The 18,152-nt window shown below is 35.9% G+C and overlaps 1 protein-coding gene across 1 annotated transcript; it reads right to left on the bottom strand.

The window, feature by feature from the left end:
• Window positions 1-9,731: 9,731 nt before the first annotated feature.
• Window positions 9,732-11,528, bottom strand: LOC113337189 (probable LRR receptor-like serine/threonine-protein kinase At4g36180). Its single transcript, XM_026582894.1, has one exon. The coding sequence runs from the start codon at window positions 11,526-11,528 to the stop codon at window positions 9,732-9,734; it is 1,797 nt and encodes a 598-aa protein (XP_026438679.1).
• Window positions 11,529-18,152: the final 6,624 nt, after the last annotated feature.

Raw genomic sequence — 18,152 nt, 5'->3', positions numbered from 1 at the left:
CATAGTGAATGGCAATTGGGTTAACTAAACAAAGAGGTTTAGTTTGTGAAGCGAATGGATGGCCGCTGTTTGAAAGGTTTACAACCTTACGGGTCTGTTTGTGAGCTTGGAAACAGAATAACATATCCTGAAAAGGTTTACTTTAATTTAGTTTATGATAACCTTGTTAATTGTTAGTTTTAATGATGTTTGTTTAAAATTCTATCATATTTTAGTCTAGGTTAAATTTTGTTTGTTTGACAATAGAAATAGGTTAATACAAATAATTATCTTTTTAACAATTACATATTTTAAAGGAAAATAACTGTCTAATCCAGATGATAATACATGTATCTCATGTAATTGGAAGAATACTTTAACCTCACTTTTTTAGCTTCCTAAAATCAAGAAAGGTATAGTAATCCTTATTCATGATAGGAATTGCAATGAGATAAACATATTTTAACAGTTTTTTTACTGGATAACCCAACCAAGGATGGGATATCCAGGATACCAAACACAACCTACCGAAACAGGTGCAAACCTTGTGGAACAGGCGCAAAAACGAGCAGTTATTTTAACTGAACATCATCCAACGGTCAAGATCAAATGCAACCTAACCGTCGCACCGTTTCAAACAGGATATAAACCCAATTCATTCTCCCATTTGAACACAGAAGAAGCAAGCAATAGTTTTACAGAGAACAAAGAAAACTAGGAATACGTTTTGTGTCAGAGAGTTGTTGCTACGATTGTTGCATTCGCCAGTTTGAAGATATTCCAGTGTTTGTTATCTTCAAAGCCACTGTTGTATCTTGGTAAGTATTCATCCATCTTCATATTATCACCTGTGTATGGGATGCAAATGCTTTAAGGAAAGAGGATCACCTCGCCTCAGTGAATTCGTTGATAGGTTTGATTAAATGATTAGTTTGATGAATTGTTCTTAATCATTGTTACAGTTAATTCATTCTTGTTAAATTTCTGTTTTGTTATTCAAATTCATTGAAAACAATGTTTGCATACAAAGAGTTTGATTATTTTCCTAATAGAACTGTTGTTGTCATTGTGAGATTTAATAGTTGTTTCTATTAAGTAGCTCTTTTCCAACAGTAATGTCTAAGGTAAAATATTTAGTGTACTAAAATAACTAGTAGAACAACTGCTCCAAATGTATTCGCAACAACTAGCTAGGGGTGGATCCGCTGCTGTGATGAAATGGGATAGGGGTGGTGGCATTTGGTACAGGTTGAACACCAAAAAGCAATTGCAGAAACAACCTAGAGCAAAAACATTATGCAAAAAAATGCAAGAAAGTAGATCCAACTGTAAATAAAAGTTTAGATGAGTATTTATTGAGACTTCACTAGAACAAAAACTCTCAGTGATAGACCGCTAGGTGCCACGATTTTGATGGTAGAACAACAAACCTTAATTTGAATCCGAAAAATTGGATTTCTGTCATGCTCATTTGTCCCTGTCATTAAGATGGAAGCTGAAATTTATGATTGTCGAGCATCATATGGATGAGCAGAAATCACATAATTTACTAGCAATCTAACATAACTATGGATTTTTGAAGCAGACTTCACCGAATATATTTATGGGCTATTAAATGTTAGGCACCGATAAATGATCAACAACACATTCGTAGAAGAAGAAGAATCAAAATCTGACAAAGAGTTCACTGAATATATTTATGGGCTATTTAATGTTGGGCACCGATAACTTCGAAAGAGGCCTGGAATATTCTCAAAGTTGCATTTCAAGGTTCAGAAAAGACAATCTCCATAAAACTAAAAAATTTATGGGGAGATTTTGATAATCTACTTATGAAATAAAATGAAACTATCCAGAACTTTTTTTCTAATTACTCCTCAAATCTCTGATGCAATGTCTACAAAAAGTTTGGCCATGCAACTAAGAATTGCAAGTACAAGTGCACAAAGTGTGATAAGTTAAATCACATGGAGAAAGATTGTTGGCTTAACGAAGCTAACTATTCCGAGAAAAATGATTCCCAAAATCAAGTATTTTATTCCTGCCTCACCTCGCAACAAGAAGCGCAAGGTATATGGTACGTACACAGCGGATGCAGCAATCAAACTCGGAGATGGAAACAAAGAATATTTCTTAAAATTGGAGGAGCAAGAGATTCCACCGGTCAAACTCGGAGATGGAAAGTTCCAAAATGTTGAAGGAAGAGGAGTCATATCCGTACGAACAAGGTCAGGTAAAACACGATACATATCTGATGTTCTTTATGTTTCTGGCCTAGCTCAAGATTTATTAAGTGTTGGACAACTTATAAGAAAAGGGTACTCACTACACTTCGAAGATGGAGAATGCACAATTTATGATAAAATTAATAAACAATTGGTGGCAAAAGTAAAAATGTCTGGAAATTTTGTCTTTCCCCTATCTATGCCATCAATTGAAAATTGTGCAATGAGTACCAATCATATAGATGAATGCAATCTATGGCATTTGAGATACGGGCATCTCAACTACAGATCCATAAAGGTTCTGAAATCAAAAGGCATGGTAATTGGTCTTCCTAATATCAGTGGTCCAGATAAAGTATGTGAAGGTTGTATTCTTGGAAAGTTTCACTGACTTCCATTCACAAACACATCGTGGAGAGCAAGAAGGCCCCTTGAATTGGTGCACGCTGATATATGCGGTCCCACAAGAACAACCTCACTCAATAACATAAGATATTTTCTCTTATTTGTGGATGATTATACCAGGATGATGTGGGTGTATATTCTCGAGCAAAAATCCGAGGCATTCACCAAATTCTTAGAATTCAAGGCATTGGCGGAGAAGCAAAGTGGTCATCAACTAAAAGTTTTCCGTACAGACCGTGGTGTAGAATTTACTTCAAATGAATTTATCAAATACTTCAAAGAAAATGGAATAAAAAATGAGCTCACCGTCTGATACACTCCACAACAGAACGACATCGCGGAAAGAAAAAAACGTACAATCTTGGAAATGGCTCGCAGTATGCTAAAAGCAAGGAAGCTACCCAACACCTACTGGGCAGAAGCAGTCAACACGGCAGTTTACATACTCAATCGTTCTCCCACAAAACAAGTCATCAACAAAACTCCATATGAAGCTTGACATAAAAAAAAGTCGGAGGTAACTTCTTTCAGTATTTTTGGTTGCGTTGCACATACTCATATTTCATCCCAACATAGAGAAAAATTCGATGAAAAGAGAGAAAAGCTGATATTCATCGGATACAGCGAAGAGTCTAAAGCCTATAGATTTCTAAATCCATATATAAAGGAACTGGTAATCTCAAGAGATGTTATCTTTGATGAATTCAAAGCATGGGATTGGAATGATGAAGCAGACAACCACGAGTCGCCACTGCTCATTGAAGACGAGCCAGATCATCCACGTCAGGAAGAGAATACTCCACCAGCATGCCCGAGATCTTCTAGTTCAACACAACAAAGTCCAAGTTCATCAGAAGAAAGTTCCCCACCTAGAAAGGTGTGTTCCCTAAGAGATATATACAATATATCTAATTGTGAATTTATAGCACTAGAACCTCAAAAATATGAGGAAGCGCCGAAGGAAGAAAAATGGAGACATGCCATGGATGAAGAAATGCGAGTAATCGAGAAAAATAAGACATGGGAGCTTGTTAATCAGCCAATTTGACAAAGAAATAATTGGTCTAAAATGGGTCTACAAGACAAAATATAATGAAGATGGGTCAATTCAAAAGCACAAGGAAAGGCTAGTTGCAAAAGGATATTCCCAGCAACCAGGAATTGACTACAACGAGACTTTCTCCCCATTCGCTCGCATGGAAACAATCCGGATGGTGTTAGCTTTGGCAGCTCAACTAAAAATTAAGGTCTACCAATTGGACGTAAAGTTAGCGTTTCAAAACGGAGAACTTGAAGAAGAGGTGTACGTTGAACAACCTCAAGGATATGTCCGAAAAGGAAAAGAAAAAATGGTCTATCGTCTCCGCAAAGCACTATATGGTCTTAAACAAGCACCGCGTGCATGGAGCAGCAAAATCCACAAGTATTTCCGAGATAATGGATTCGAGAAAAGTCCAAGTGAGCCATCCCTCTACATAAGAAAACAAGGTATGGATTTCCTAATCGTCTGTCTCTACGTTAATGATTTAATTTATGCCAGCACAAAACAAGAGATGGCAGAAAAATTTAAGAAGGAGATGATGAAAGAATATGAAATGACAGACTTAGGACTCATGCGATACTTTCTTGGGATTCAAGTAAAATAATCTCCAGAAGAAATATTCATTTCCCAAACAAATATGCAGAAAACTTACTGAAAAGGTTCAACATGATGGATTGCAAACCAATTCCAACTCCAATGGGTACTAATGAGAAGTTAGTAAAAAATGATGTATCTACAAAAGTCGATCCAACCTTATTCAGAAGTCTAGTCGGCTCACTGATTTACTTAACAAATACAAGGCCAGACATAGTCAATGCAACCAGCATTGTTTCTCGGTTTATGAGCGAGCCAAGCAAGTTACACTATGCCGCCGCAAAGAGAATTCTTCTTTATATCAAGGGAACAAAGAATTTTGGCATCAAGTATACAAAAGAAAAAGACAATGATTTAAAGTATTCATCTATGCCCCTCGTTCATGGTCTAGAGTATCTAGACTATTCTTAATCTTTTTAGTCACGCGCCTTCTAGAGAAATCTATCTCTAGACTATTCTTGTAATGTCGGTGAAAGAGTGAGGGTAAAGAAGACCCTGGATTGAGATGGAAGAAGCATCTAGAGTATTTGGTGGTCGGTGTACAAGCCTATAAATAGGCAACCATGGTTCACTCGCAAACCATCCGAAAACTCAAGTGAATGATAGCGACTAAGAGTGAAAGTGGGTGCTAGAGTGAGCAGTATAAGCCAAAGTGCTATAGAAAAAATTCCCTTGTAATATTTTCAATTTCAATTAATCAAATCCTCCTTTTTTCAATTAACCAACTTCTTTTTCAAAATCATTTCTATAAACTCATCACACTTCCGCATTGCGCCCAACAATTTTCCATACAAAATCAATTTTACATCAATAACAAGCCATTGTTTGTGGATATCGTTGTTTCTCACTGATTGATCATACTGATCTTGAGCTTCTTTTTCAGCAAATCAGGGTCCTTGTCTGGAGTTCAGATCAAAGAAGAAGGGGAAGTAGAAGGGCGGCGTAGAAGAAACCCGCTTAGGGTTTTCAAGGAACACCACTTTCTCTCTCACTGATATGAGATTTCAACCAAGTAAAAAGTGAAGACTTAAACCCTAAAAGATGATTTAGAAAACTCTAACTTACACCTTGTTTACATCAGATAATTTTCTTCAGTAGATAACATTTTATGTCCCAAGGTAATTTAGTTCGCAAAGAGCAACAGCAGAATGTAGCTACTAATGCGCTAGGAAGGGCAAATGTTCCCCCAAGGTACCTGCACTAACTGGCCAGGGGTTGTGCCATGTTGAACCCTAAAACCAATTGAAGAAAATTCATGAAAGAAGATCCAAACAAAAAATTAGAATTGGGTTTAAATCAGAAGACAACTCTAAGTACCTGGAGTGTGGTGGACGAGCAACAACCTTTGATGCCAGAAATTTGGAAGTGTAGGTTGTGTTGTTCATTAGCCCCGGTAATTTAGTAGTAAAACACCACCTTGTGGATTTTGTCATATTCATTGGTAGGATTTGAATCACCGGCCACATTCCCATATAAAACATCTCTTCAATCAAAGGGTCATATGTATCTTCTTATTCACCTAAAAAAATTATGAAGCTAAACAGTTGGAGGGTACCAAAATTTTCGACAACAAAAAGAGTAATTAATTGGTGGTTAAGATTTGTTAACCAGGGTGAATTCCAAAGTTTTTAACCAGGGTAAGCTTACTTTAGTGCATGATGAGTTAACCTGCAAAATGTACCATCCGCTAGACACTTTTCCTCTCGTGATGCCTAGTAGCAGTTGATGGTGAAATGAAGAGGACTAGCTAGTCTACTAAGTCTACCAGTTCACAAGTTATAACTGCATAATTGCAAGTTCTGTGGGAAGGATTGGTTTCTTGTAAACCAAACTTTAAGCCTCTATAGTGTGTGGCTGTTGCACTCATGCCCTATGAAGAATATTGGTCTAGCAATTTCTCCCAATACAATAACCACATTGTTCAATGAAATGCAACTAAAAAATGAATTTAGCAATACAGGAATCCAAAATGAGTTTATACATAGAAACAGATGATTAATATGGAAGACTAATTGTTCATTAAGAATCAAACCCTCTCACTAAACCAGACTTTAACTTGTCTCTCCTTTACTAGGCTCGTTCCAACTCTCTACCACTTTGATATAAAGTGCTGATGTGCAGGGTTTACTTTCCTCTTGCGGTCAGTTCTCTTTGATCCTTCAGAAAAAAAAACCATACGAGACAAATCCTCATCTGGAACCTGCTTAGAAAAAGACCACTAGATGAAGAATTAGGGTTTGGAACTCTGAAGACAAGACCACTAGATGAAGAATTTTTGCTGAAATAAAATAGTATGAGAATATGAAGAACAAAACCAGCAGCAGAAGAACAACAGCAGAAGAACAACAATGGTGGTGGAAAATTAAGGAAGAAAAACAAAATAATTCGATAGAAGAACAAACTAAACTGTTGGGTGAATCCATAAAGTCAAGAAGAAGTCGACATAAAAGGAAGATTTTGAGAAAACAAAAGCTTCGGGAAGATGAAGATGAAGAAATTCGCATAGAGGAAGGGAAAGTAAAGAAAACAAGAACTTCTTCACTCACTGAAGTCATTAAATAAGAAATTTTTTGAGGAAGAGATAGCTGGTCAAATAGAGAGACGTGTCAGTCAAAAGGGCTAAGTTAATACGTCTACACAGTTATGCGTGAATTCCGGAAGATTGTCGGTTAAAGGAATACGAAAGAACGGGCTAGCGCGGTAAAAAAATAAAAAGACTTCTCTTACCGCCCTTTCCTCCAAAAGATTTCATTTGGTAACGGGAGATGACGTCACCAAACGAGGAGAAAAAATGTGGGTACGAAATACCGTCCAAGTATTAATAAGCGCAAAGGATTTCATTTGTTACTGGAGATTATGACGCGCTCAATATATTTCTGATGATGAATGAGATGACGTCACCAGATCACACCAAAAACGTGAAGGTCTACGCAGTAGTTAAAATGTCAATGGGTGATTAAGAAGCAGGGCGAAGTTGATGCACTCTCAGATCTGAAAATAAGGTCTTTATTAGCTTTCCTCCACTATATAACCTCCCTATAAAGAGGACAAGAACCAATTGTAAATGAGAGAGAATAAACATTTCATAAAAATAGGTATTGGACATATTACCCATACTATTAAATGTTGTTTCAGCGTTCAAACAAGAACCGAGAATTGTCACAACACAGTAACTAAATGAGAAATTGGGTCAATTGCCCAAATATTTTTAAAACATGGTTTGAATGGATAAATAAAAAATACTATGGATGAAATGAACACCAAAAAAATAGCAAGAATGAATATAGATTCATCCTGACTTAAACTTAAAAATATAATAAGGATAAAATTGGATGCATCCTTATGTAAATTGAAAATAAGAAAAAATATTTGAAGATGAGTTGGGTGAAACTATTTACATCCTGACTATTTTTACATTTTCGTCCATTAAACAATATCAAATATTTATAAGAATAGTCATTGCATAGTCATTTTCTGTCTATTTGCAAGCTTCTATCTAGTCTACTTCTGCCTTATAACTATTTTTCAATTTCAAAATGAAGATGGAGAATGAATTAAATAGAGCAAAGCTGAGTTTTGTATAAAAAATATCATGGTGCATCACAAGTCTGGAATGACGAGAACCATACGTGATCTGAAATGCTATAATTACATCATATCACTGACGGATCTATAGCTGGGCTAACCTGGGTTTTAGCCCAGGTAGCTGTCACAGTCCAAAAGCCTAAAAATGTGAAATGTTATGCTCGACAAGGCTATTAGTCCGGACAAAAAAAATAATTAAAAGTTCTTAGGTCCGTCACTGCATCAGATGAAGTTGATATCACGCATTTGAGTCAATGTTCACCATACAAGACAAATCCTCATCTGGAACCTGCTTAGAAAAAGATGAACGGATCTATTAGTCCGCCGATACCAATATGGTTGTGGTCCACACATCTTTTTGCCAAATAATAATCAAATAAAAATCTTAATCCACACTCTTAAGGCCAAGTCCCGTGGGAAAGTTTGGATGGTTAAATTGACCAAAAAATGTTGCAAATCATGAAAAAGTATGGGGAAAAAGTTAACACTCTTTCTGACTACTTCTCTCTCCTATCATTTGCTCGCCGTTTCACTATCAGCGAAATTGAAACGCTGAACCGAGCAGCGTTCAAAAAGTAAAACAAAACGCCCAACGGTTCGGCGCTTAGAAAAATCACAAAATCTAACGGTTGAGACTTAAAGCGCCGAATGGTTCGGCGCTCAAAAGTTAATCAAAACGCCGAATGGTTAGGCGCTCACAGATGACGTGGATGGCCAATCTAGCAGTTAGATATCTCTCCCATAGGAATTAGGAGGTTGACCAGGCTGACGTGGATGGCCAATCTAGCAGCTAATTATCTCTCTCATAGGACTTAGCCTAACAAACGCTCTTGACAAAATTCGTAATCGTGGTACATTTTCTTTCTGGTATTCAAGCACGTGAAGTGAAAAATTAAGTCAAATGATCGCACTATACTTGGCACTTAAAATGAAGACCGTATCAAACTCAAAGTCAAGATGAAGTAATCAAGACTCAAGTTATGAGAATATCGACAAAGGTCAAACAACACAGAAGATATTCAGAGATCATTTAAGTTTTCAAGAATAAAAAAATCTTATATAATTTAGGTAGTTTTTTAGATAAGTCGAATATCTAGATATTTTTCTAGATATCATATTTTAGTTAATTAGGATATATATTCTAGAGAATAACATAACATCATATACATATATCTATAAATAGAGAGTCTCAAAATGTAATTGATAAACATCTCAAAATGTTCAGATGATCAATATTTTATTCACTCACCCTATGGAGTTGTTTGTTGATGTAGGTCGAGTTTTCCGAATCACGTTAAACATCGTCTTTATTATTATTTTGATATGTGAATTTGTTTTCTCTTGATTGTGTTATTTTATTATTATTTTGATTTTATTATTTGTCTAATATCAATGATATTAATGTTAAATTTATCTACATATCAAAATGTAAGAGATTTTAATACTATTAGATGGGCATATAACCGCTAAAAATGTGTACGTTGAACATAAGACTGACTCAGAGAACTCAAATCATTATAAACTGCACGTCTGCACCCATAACCGGATGCTATTTACAGCACAATCGCTAAAACGGTAAGTCATTTTTACCACTTGAAAAAACCTACTATGAAGAAGCATATCTAGCTGCTATTAGTTCAATTTCAAAGCCTATTGGCCTTTGCGTATCTTATATCTTACTTCAGAGGACTAAACGTACTTAAGAAATTGGTTACACCTGTTATGTTCACTCCAGATTAAACAAAAGTAAAGGCAACGGCATTAATAGTCCAACTGGTTAGACGACGTTCCCTTAATAACAAATTTGAAAAAGAAATCACCAAATTTATTTATTAATTCACCGTCAACAAATCTGGAGTATTAAAGTTACCAACTGAAAACATACTTGAGAGTTATTACAATCAATTCTTTTGGACGTAAACGGTTATTCTAACAGCCACAGAATCAATAAATCTCCAATACGGAAACCACCATTTGTGTTTCTTCATAAACAAAACAAAGAAAAGACCCCAAAATCCAACTACAAATCCCGAGGCAGCAATAGCATACAACAATAAATTTTCTTCTGTATCCCCTCGATCCACTTCATCAACTTCATTTGCAGGATTGACATCATCGGCACTAGCATTTCGATCAGCCTCACAAACTTTATCGGATGGTAATACACATAATAAATCATTTCCAACGAAAGCTAAACCATCTAAACTCAGTGTATCAAAGTGTGCTCCAACCGGAATCTTGCCACTCAGCTGATTATGAGATAAGTTTAGAACCTGAAGAGAATCGATTGTTGCCAAAGATTGTGGAATCTTTCCAGACAGCCTATTGGAACTTAAATCTAAAGACTCCAGGGCTGATAAGTTTCCTATACTCTCTGGGAAGTTACCGGAGAAATGATTATGGGACAAATTAAGTGAAGAAACTAGTTTTAATAAGCCCATCTCTTCTGGAATGTTTGCCTCAAAAGAGTTACATGATAAATCAATCACTGCGCTAGAGTTGTACATTGTGTCAAGTGGTATCATGATTCCTTTAGTTGCAAGTTGAACATCACCAGTATCCAAGTAAGTATCAGAATTATTTATCATTCCAATCAAGTAACCTAATCTTGTAGGAATATGACCCGAGAAATTATTTAGTGATAACCATTGAAGCTTTTGCAAATGAAGAATATTTTCAGGAATCGACCCATTGAATCTGTTAGACCTTAACGAAAGGATCTGAAGGTTTGGGTTTGAAACAAAACTTGTGGGTAACCTGCCTCCAAAGTTGTTATTCGCCAGGTTGAGAAAGCGTAATGCTGGATTCAACTTATCAGGAAGTTCCCCAGAAAACATATTATTGTTTAGGCTTACATACGATAAGTTCCCATTTGACCAAAAGCTAAACGGAATCTCACCACTTAACATATTGTTGTTAAGCCTTAACTCGAAGTTACCACTATTTGCAAAAGGTATGGGTAATTCACCCGATAAGTTGTTTTGATGTAACCAAATCATTGTAACTAATGGAAGTGAAGCAATACTTGCCGGTATTTCTTCCGTTAATCGATTATTTGACATATCTAACTCTGACAAATACTTCAGTTTACCAATACCTTCCGGAATGGAACCTGTTAACTCATTATGTGAAAGATCAATACCTGCCATAATTAAACATTCGATTTCTCTCGGAATTTCACCGGACAATTTGTTATCATATAACTCCACTCCCGTTAAGTTTTTTAACAAAAACAAATTCTCCGGAATTTTTCCATTCAAATTGTTCTCCGAAAGATAAAGAAATTCCAGATTTGAATAGTTACCAATCCAATCCGGAATTTCTCCATATAAATTCGATTTTTCCATGTAAAGATGCCTCAACTTTATTAACTTGATGAATTCATTCGGAATTTTTGACGGCAAAAAATCATTAAAATAGAAATAAAGATATTCAAGGCTTGATAAATTTCCGATTTCAGGTGGAAAACTAGTCAATAAATTGTTACCAAGATGTAACGTCTGTAGGTACTGTAAGTTTCCAATTGAAGAAGGAATATTACCTGAGAAATGATTCGAATTCAGATTAATTTCCCGAAGGTTTGAAAGTCTATCGATATCATTTGGAATATTTCCGACAAATTGATTATAAGAAAGATCTAAAACTTGAAGCTTTGAACAATTCAAGATAGAAATTGGGAATTTCCCGGGAATATCCATACTGGCAAAATGAATTACGGAAACAGAACCATGTGCATCACATTCTATACCTTCCCAGTTGCAGTGGTGAGAGTTATTTGAATTCCATGATTCCAAATAAGATGAATTTCTTAATTCTTTCTTGAGTTTTAGAAGAATGCTTCGTTCTTCTTCATTTTCTTGAGTTTTCACTGAGCTAACTACAAAAAAGAGTAGAGGAAGAAAGAAAACGAGAGAGAAAATGGTTTCTTTAGGATGAAGATTTGAGTGGGTTTTGTTGAACATCTTTCATCTAAGAAGAAACTCAACTATGATTTGAGTGGGTTTTGTTGAATTATAGATTGAATTTTCAAAAGCATAAATTGATTTAAGCCATTGACTGTTAACCATACAAGACATCAAGAAATAAGTGGACACTGTGTGCCCATCAATCATACAAGAGTCAAGAGGGTGCTTCCAAGAAAAAGATGAGTGGATCTACTAGTCAGCCAAACCCAAGAAACAAGGCAGGGCTAGACTCCAAATTGTTCAGTGCAAGCTGGCTGAAATTAACAACGAGAACAGCAAAGCCGACCATGACAATGATGACATAAGCAACAAGACCATGACTCAAAACGAAATGAACCTTATAGACATTTCTGCAGTGGGACTTCCAATCCTTCGTATGGTTGTGGTCCATACATTTTTTGTTGGTTGCAATAATCAAAAACAAAGAAAAATCAAATAAGCAAAAGTTATTGATACTTAGCTCCTTTATAATGGAAGTGATTGCTTTGACGAAACGAACAAGCTCCCCGTATCTCCGCAAAAGCAACAAGGCAAAACTTTGGAAAATAGAGTGAGTCACGTGTTCAACACGCTGTCCTTAAGACATTAGCGTCCGGCTACACTCAAGAGTGATGCTATAGTCCTCACAGGACGGATATCTCCAGGATAAAATACCCTAATACACCTACTACTAGCATATGTAGTAGATGCTCAACTTGAGCTTGGCAACTCCGAAAAAACCGTTAAGGAAAATCGCGAATGCTTAAAAACCGGTATAAAATATTTTCCCTTAGGGGTCCCTCTAAAATATAGAGCAACCCCTTTCCCATAGATTTTACAAAAGTAGTGAATTTCTTTATATAATTGACGAATACAACTTAAGAAGAAAAACTCCCCGATGTGGGACTAAAAGGTTTATATAGTTTCTTAAAACTACTAAAAATTGGAAACTCCACGATGTGGGACTAAAAAGTTTCATTCACAAAATAAAACAATAAATTAAACGTTTTCCAACAATCCCCCACATGAATAAAAATTCAATAAAACATGAAAACACAGATAGATCTTGGTAAATAAACATCCCACCCTCACGATCCAAACAGACTGATCGTGCAAGTGTTGAAATCATACTAGTCATTTCTACGTCCTCTCCCTCACACAAAAGTGTGTTGACCCCAGAGTCATACTATGGATTGCATAAATCATAATAGTATTGAGAGCTTTCATCTTTAATCTCACATGATGAGACTATAGGTATCTTTCACCAAAGTGAAAAAGCATGAACTAGTGAACCCTTAGTGACCTTTAGGTCCTAAGTTCCAGTAATACCAAAACCATCAAAATGAAAATCACATAAAAAACGCAGGAAATACCATTTTAGGCAGAGGTGTCCATGAGGTCTTGAACCTTTGCTTAGTGAGATATTACCAGAATTACTTGCTAGAGACAGTGAACTATGTCTTGCACTGCTAGCATTTGATGTAATTCGTGATAACAACCACGGGTGATATCTCCAAGATTGCTGCCAAGCTCGTGCCGTTTTGTCCGTTTTGTCCCTGGACGTATCCTGTTTCTCAGAATGCTCTAGAGAATCAGCTCATATTCTCACAGGAAGCGACCCACTTCCTCATTCAGATAGGTGAGTTTCCATAAAGAGTGTTACTGCTACACCCCACTTCAATCTTAAATTGAAACTATAGAACTCATTAAGACTTATTAAAAAGTCATCCTCCACATGCAGTCACACTATCACGTCTACACCATAGGGAAGGGACAGAGAATGAAAATCTCTGATAGTGTTTACCTTTACCCACCACAAATTAGTTGTCTCATTCGAAACCTTGATCATGGGATCTCCAGTCAGCAAGGTTGAGTATCCTTCATGGCAAGTTTAATATATGAGCTTAAGCCCCAACCCCCTCGATGCATTTTTAACTATCTCTTTGTACAAACCTTTCGTCAAAGATTGCGCGATATTCTCCTTGGACTTTATCCAATCAATGGAAATAACGCCGATTGAGATTAGTTATTTCTTAGCTTTAACTATTATAGCTTGGCTAACACAATGTATAGATATAGCTGGCACAGGCCTATGCCAAAGAGGAATGTCTTCTAAAAAGCATCTTAGGCACTCGGCCCCCTCTCATGCTTTATCTAACGCAATACTCTCAGATTCCATAATGAATTGAGCGATATGTTTGTTTGGAAATCTTCCAACAACAAACCCACATGTTAGAGTGAAACCATATCCACTCGTAGACTTAGACTCCTCTGAGTCAACTATCCAGTTTGCATCATAAAGTCCCAAGGACAACAAGATACCTTTCATAAATCAAAAGAGTATTTTAGGTACCATAATACTCTACTCAGTGCATCTGAATTCTCTTGCTCTGGACTACAATTATATCCACTTAACTTACTCACAATATAGGCAATGTCTGGACTCTTACAGTTCATTAAATTCATCAGACATCCTATAACTTTTGAGTATTCAAGTTAAGATACTCCACTACCCTTATTTTTCTTGAGACTACAAGAATAATCGTACGAAGTACAAGCAGGTTTACAATCAGACTGATTGTATCTCTTAAGCACAACTCAACATAATGAGAACGACTAAGACTTATAAATGTTTGATTATCTTCTAATCCTCATCCCTAAGATTACATCAAAAGGGCCCAAGTCTTTCAAGTCAATGTTCTCATTCAGTGCATGTTTTTAGTGGAATTGATCACATCTATGTTTGTATCAAGCATATCATCAACATACAAGCATACAATTACACAGACATCCTTAACAAGTTACTTGTAACATACTTGTCAGATTCATTAATTTAAATCCACTATCCATTATCACATGATTAAATTTTCCATGTCACTGTTTACGTGCTTATTTGAAAACCATACAAAGATTTTTCAAATTACAAACTTTGTATTCACAACCTTTCACTACAAAGTCTTCAGGTTGATCTATGTAAATTTCTTTACCTAATTCACGGTTTTAGAAAAAGCTGTCTTAACATCCATCTGATGTATCTCTACGTTCTTTATGGCAGCAATAACAATTAGTATCTCAACGGAAGTAATTTCCGTCACAATTGAATTAGAATCAAGGAAATCTACACCTTCTTTTAGTTTATAGCCTTTAGCTACCAACTTAGCTTAATATTTTTCCACAGTTTCATCTACCTATCGTTTCCTCTTAAAGACTCATTTACATCCCATGGTCTTACAACCTGGAGGTAAACTAGAAGCTCCCAAGTCTGGTTCCAACGGACTGAGTCCATTTCACTAAATGAAGCTTCTTACCAGAATGGGGTTTCAGTAGATATTAAGGCTTCTTTACAAGTCTGTGGCTCAGACTAAGCTAGGCATGTTATGAAGTCGGTTTCATAAGAAGTCTCAAGTCTAATTATTTTACTTCTCTTAGGCTCAACATCAACTTCATCTTCCTTTAAAATAAGTTCTGACTATTTGAAGATAAATCTAGGGGATCAACAACACATCTCTAATGAGGTACAGGTTTAGAATAAACATGTTCAAAGAACTCAGCATCCCTAGATTCCGTAATAATATTCACACCAATGTCAGAAAAAATCAGAACACACAACCAAAAATCTATTTGTAGAAGTATACTCAATATACCCTATACGAAAACACAATCAACATTTTTGGTTTCAATCTAGTTCTTTTAGGAAGAGGAATTACAATCTTAGTCAAACGCCCCCACACTTTGACACATTCATAAGAAGGTCATCTACCGTTCCATAAACCATATGGAGTTTCATCTGATTCTTAAAAGGGTACTTTATTCAGGATATACTAGTTAAGAGGACTGCCTCCCCCCACAAGGCCGCAGGTAATCCTGAACTAATCAACATGGAAATTATCATCTCCTTAAGGATACGGTTGTTATGTTCAAGGCTTCTAATTGGTTTCCAACTTCAAGTTTATACATCTTAAGGCTTCTAAGGCGTCATCCTTATCCTAAGCAAGTATACAAGATAGTACCTCGTACAATCATCTACGGAAGTTATAACCATCTTTTACCACAGTGGTTTTGGGTTGAACTCATGTCAACTAGGCCTAACTGAATTAATTCTAAAGGCTTAGAATTACTCTGAACATTTGTGCTAAAAGATTTTATAGCATATTTTGATTCTTCACAGATTTCACTTTTGTGTTCAAAATCCAAACTAAATTTGGGTACGAAGCCTATGCTAGCCAGTTAAGCATTGACTTATAAGTTTACGGTTCCAAGTCTACCACGTAAAACAATCAATCACACAAAGATATCACAAGAATCAACTACGTTCACATCATCAGTTTTTCCGTTAAGCTTATATAGACCCAAAGTCCTATAACTCTTGCTTAAAAATCACTGCCTAGTTACAACAAGTTTTCCAGATTCAATTAAGATCTTAAATATTTTTCCATCTACAACAGAACAAGATACAAGATTTTCGCATATGCTCGGAACATGAAAACTTCATTCAATGTGAGAATATTACAGATATGAGCTTCTGCTCGACCTTTTCCTTTTATGCAACCTCTATTGCATATGAGTTACTCAATAAGAGTTTCTCGACATCCCCTATCCTATGATAGGAGGTGAACAGGTCTCTGTTTCAACAAACATTCTTGGTGGCTCCAGAGTCCACCTACTGGTCTCTCACATTGGTTATTAAAATAACTTCCGACATCATGCCACCAAACTCGTTCTAGTTTGTTTCAACTAAATTAGCATTAACTTTCTACTTATTAAGGTTTTTATGTTGTCTACAATTTACTGCCGCGTGGCCAGAAATTTTACAAACATAACACTCACCCTTAACTAAAGTAATTCCGGATTCAGGTTTACGAAATATACCTTTATCATGAAGACCATGCTTAGAGTTGCGTTCGATGTTCTCACCTTTGCCATCTTTGGAAGATTTGTTTCCAACCACATGCGGCTATTAGCCATGTCCCTCGGAGATGACACCTTTATTCACAAATCACAATTCCAAATCAGAAAGTAAAATATGAGTTTTGAAGATAACATCTATATATACAAACTTCGTTTGAATCAGCGTTTCAAAAAACTCATGGTTACCCCACAAAAATCAATTTAGTTAACAACAATTTTCTGCTCGTCAGAATTTTTCAGAAACGTTTTTCTGTTTTATAAAATATCAAAAAAATACTTTTACAACTCCAAAAATTCTGAAATTTTACGCGGGTAACTATCAGGATGTCTACTATGTTGTGTAAAAAGGGTTAATCGAAATTCCTTCTATATTAAAAGATAAAATTGAAACTATACATCTGACCAGAAATTCGTTTTTGTTTTTTCACTCCATAATTAACATCCATGATTCACAAACCAATCAATCGTTTTCGATTATTACAAATGCTAATGTCTTAAGATTGTTGGGTGCAATAATCAAAAACAAAGAAAAATCAAATAAGCAAAAGTTATTGATACTTAGCTCCTTTATAATGGAAGTGATTGCTTTGACGAAACGAACAAGCTCCCGTATCTCCGCAAAAGCAACAAGGCAAAACTTTGGAAAATAGAGTGAGTCACGTGTTCAACACGCTGTCCTTAAGACATTAGCGCCCGGCTACACTCAAGAGTGATGCTATAGCCCTCACAGGACGGATATCTCCAGGATAAAACACCCTAATACACCTACTACTAGCATATGTAGTAGATGCTCAACTTGAGCTTGGCAACTCCGAAAAAAACGTTAAGGAAAATCGCGAATGCTTAAAAACCGCTATAAAATATTTTCCCTTAGGGGTCCCTCTAAAATATAGAGCAACCCCTTTCTCATAGATTTTACAAAAGTAGTGAATTTCTTTATATAATTGACGAATACAACTTAAGAAGAAAAACTCCCCGATGTGGGACTAAAAGGTTTATATAGTTTCTTTAAACTAATAAAAATTGGAAACTCCACGATGTGGAACTAAAAAGTTTCATTCACAAAATAAAACAATAAATTAAACGTTTTCCAACATTTTTTTCATAATTCTGCTACATTTTCCTTTTGGGTTACTGGCAAATTTTTGGTTATATATTATCTGATCGTAATTCTACAGGCATGCTTACAACGGGACAATTTTATTCAGAAATAAACACGTAGGGGATATGCTTCCTTGTAACCAATAATGTCCATAGAGAAGCTAATTGTCATGACCCATAATTTTTAACAGCATCAACATCATCAAATTGGGGTATCAAAGAACTCCCACACCCCAATTTGGCTTCCATTTGGGATTTTGAAAGATTAATGAGCTCTTGAGGATTGCCTCTTTTACGTAGAAAAAGAGAACCAGACTCACAGCGTCTAAACCAGAAATCTCCAATGCTCCAACCAAACAAAAGCATAAA

Source organism: Papaver somniferum, unplaced genomic scaffold (genome assembly GCF_003573695.1).
Source record: "Papaver somniferum cultivar HN1 unplaced genomic scaffold, ASM357369v1 unplaced-scaffold_158, whole genome shotgun sequence".
Classification (NCBI taxonomy): domain Eukaryota; kingdom Viridiplantae; phylum Streptophyta; class Magnoliopsida; order Ranunculales; family Papaveraceae; genus Papaver; species Papaver somniferum.
Note: the sequence above shows the minus strand (reverse complement) of the source record. Positions and strands in the feature narration are given on the sequence as shown.

What these genes read in the sequence shown, in the direction of transcription:
- LOC113337189 (XM_026582894.1), bottom strand. Translation starts at nt 11,528, where the DNA reads ATGGATATTCCCGGGAAATTCCCAATTTCTATCTTGAATTGTTCAAAG.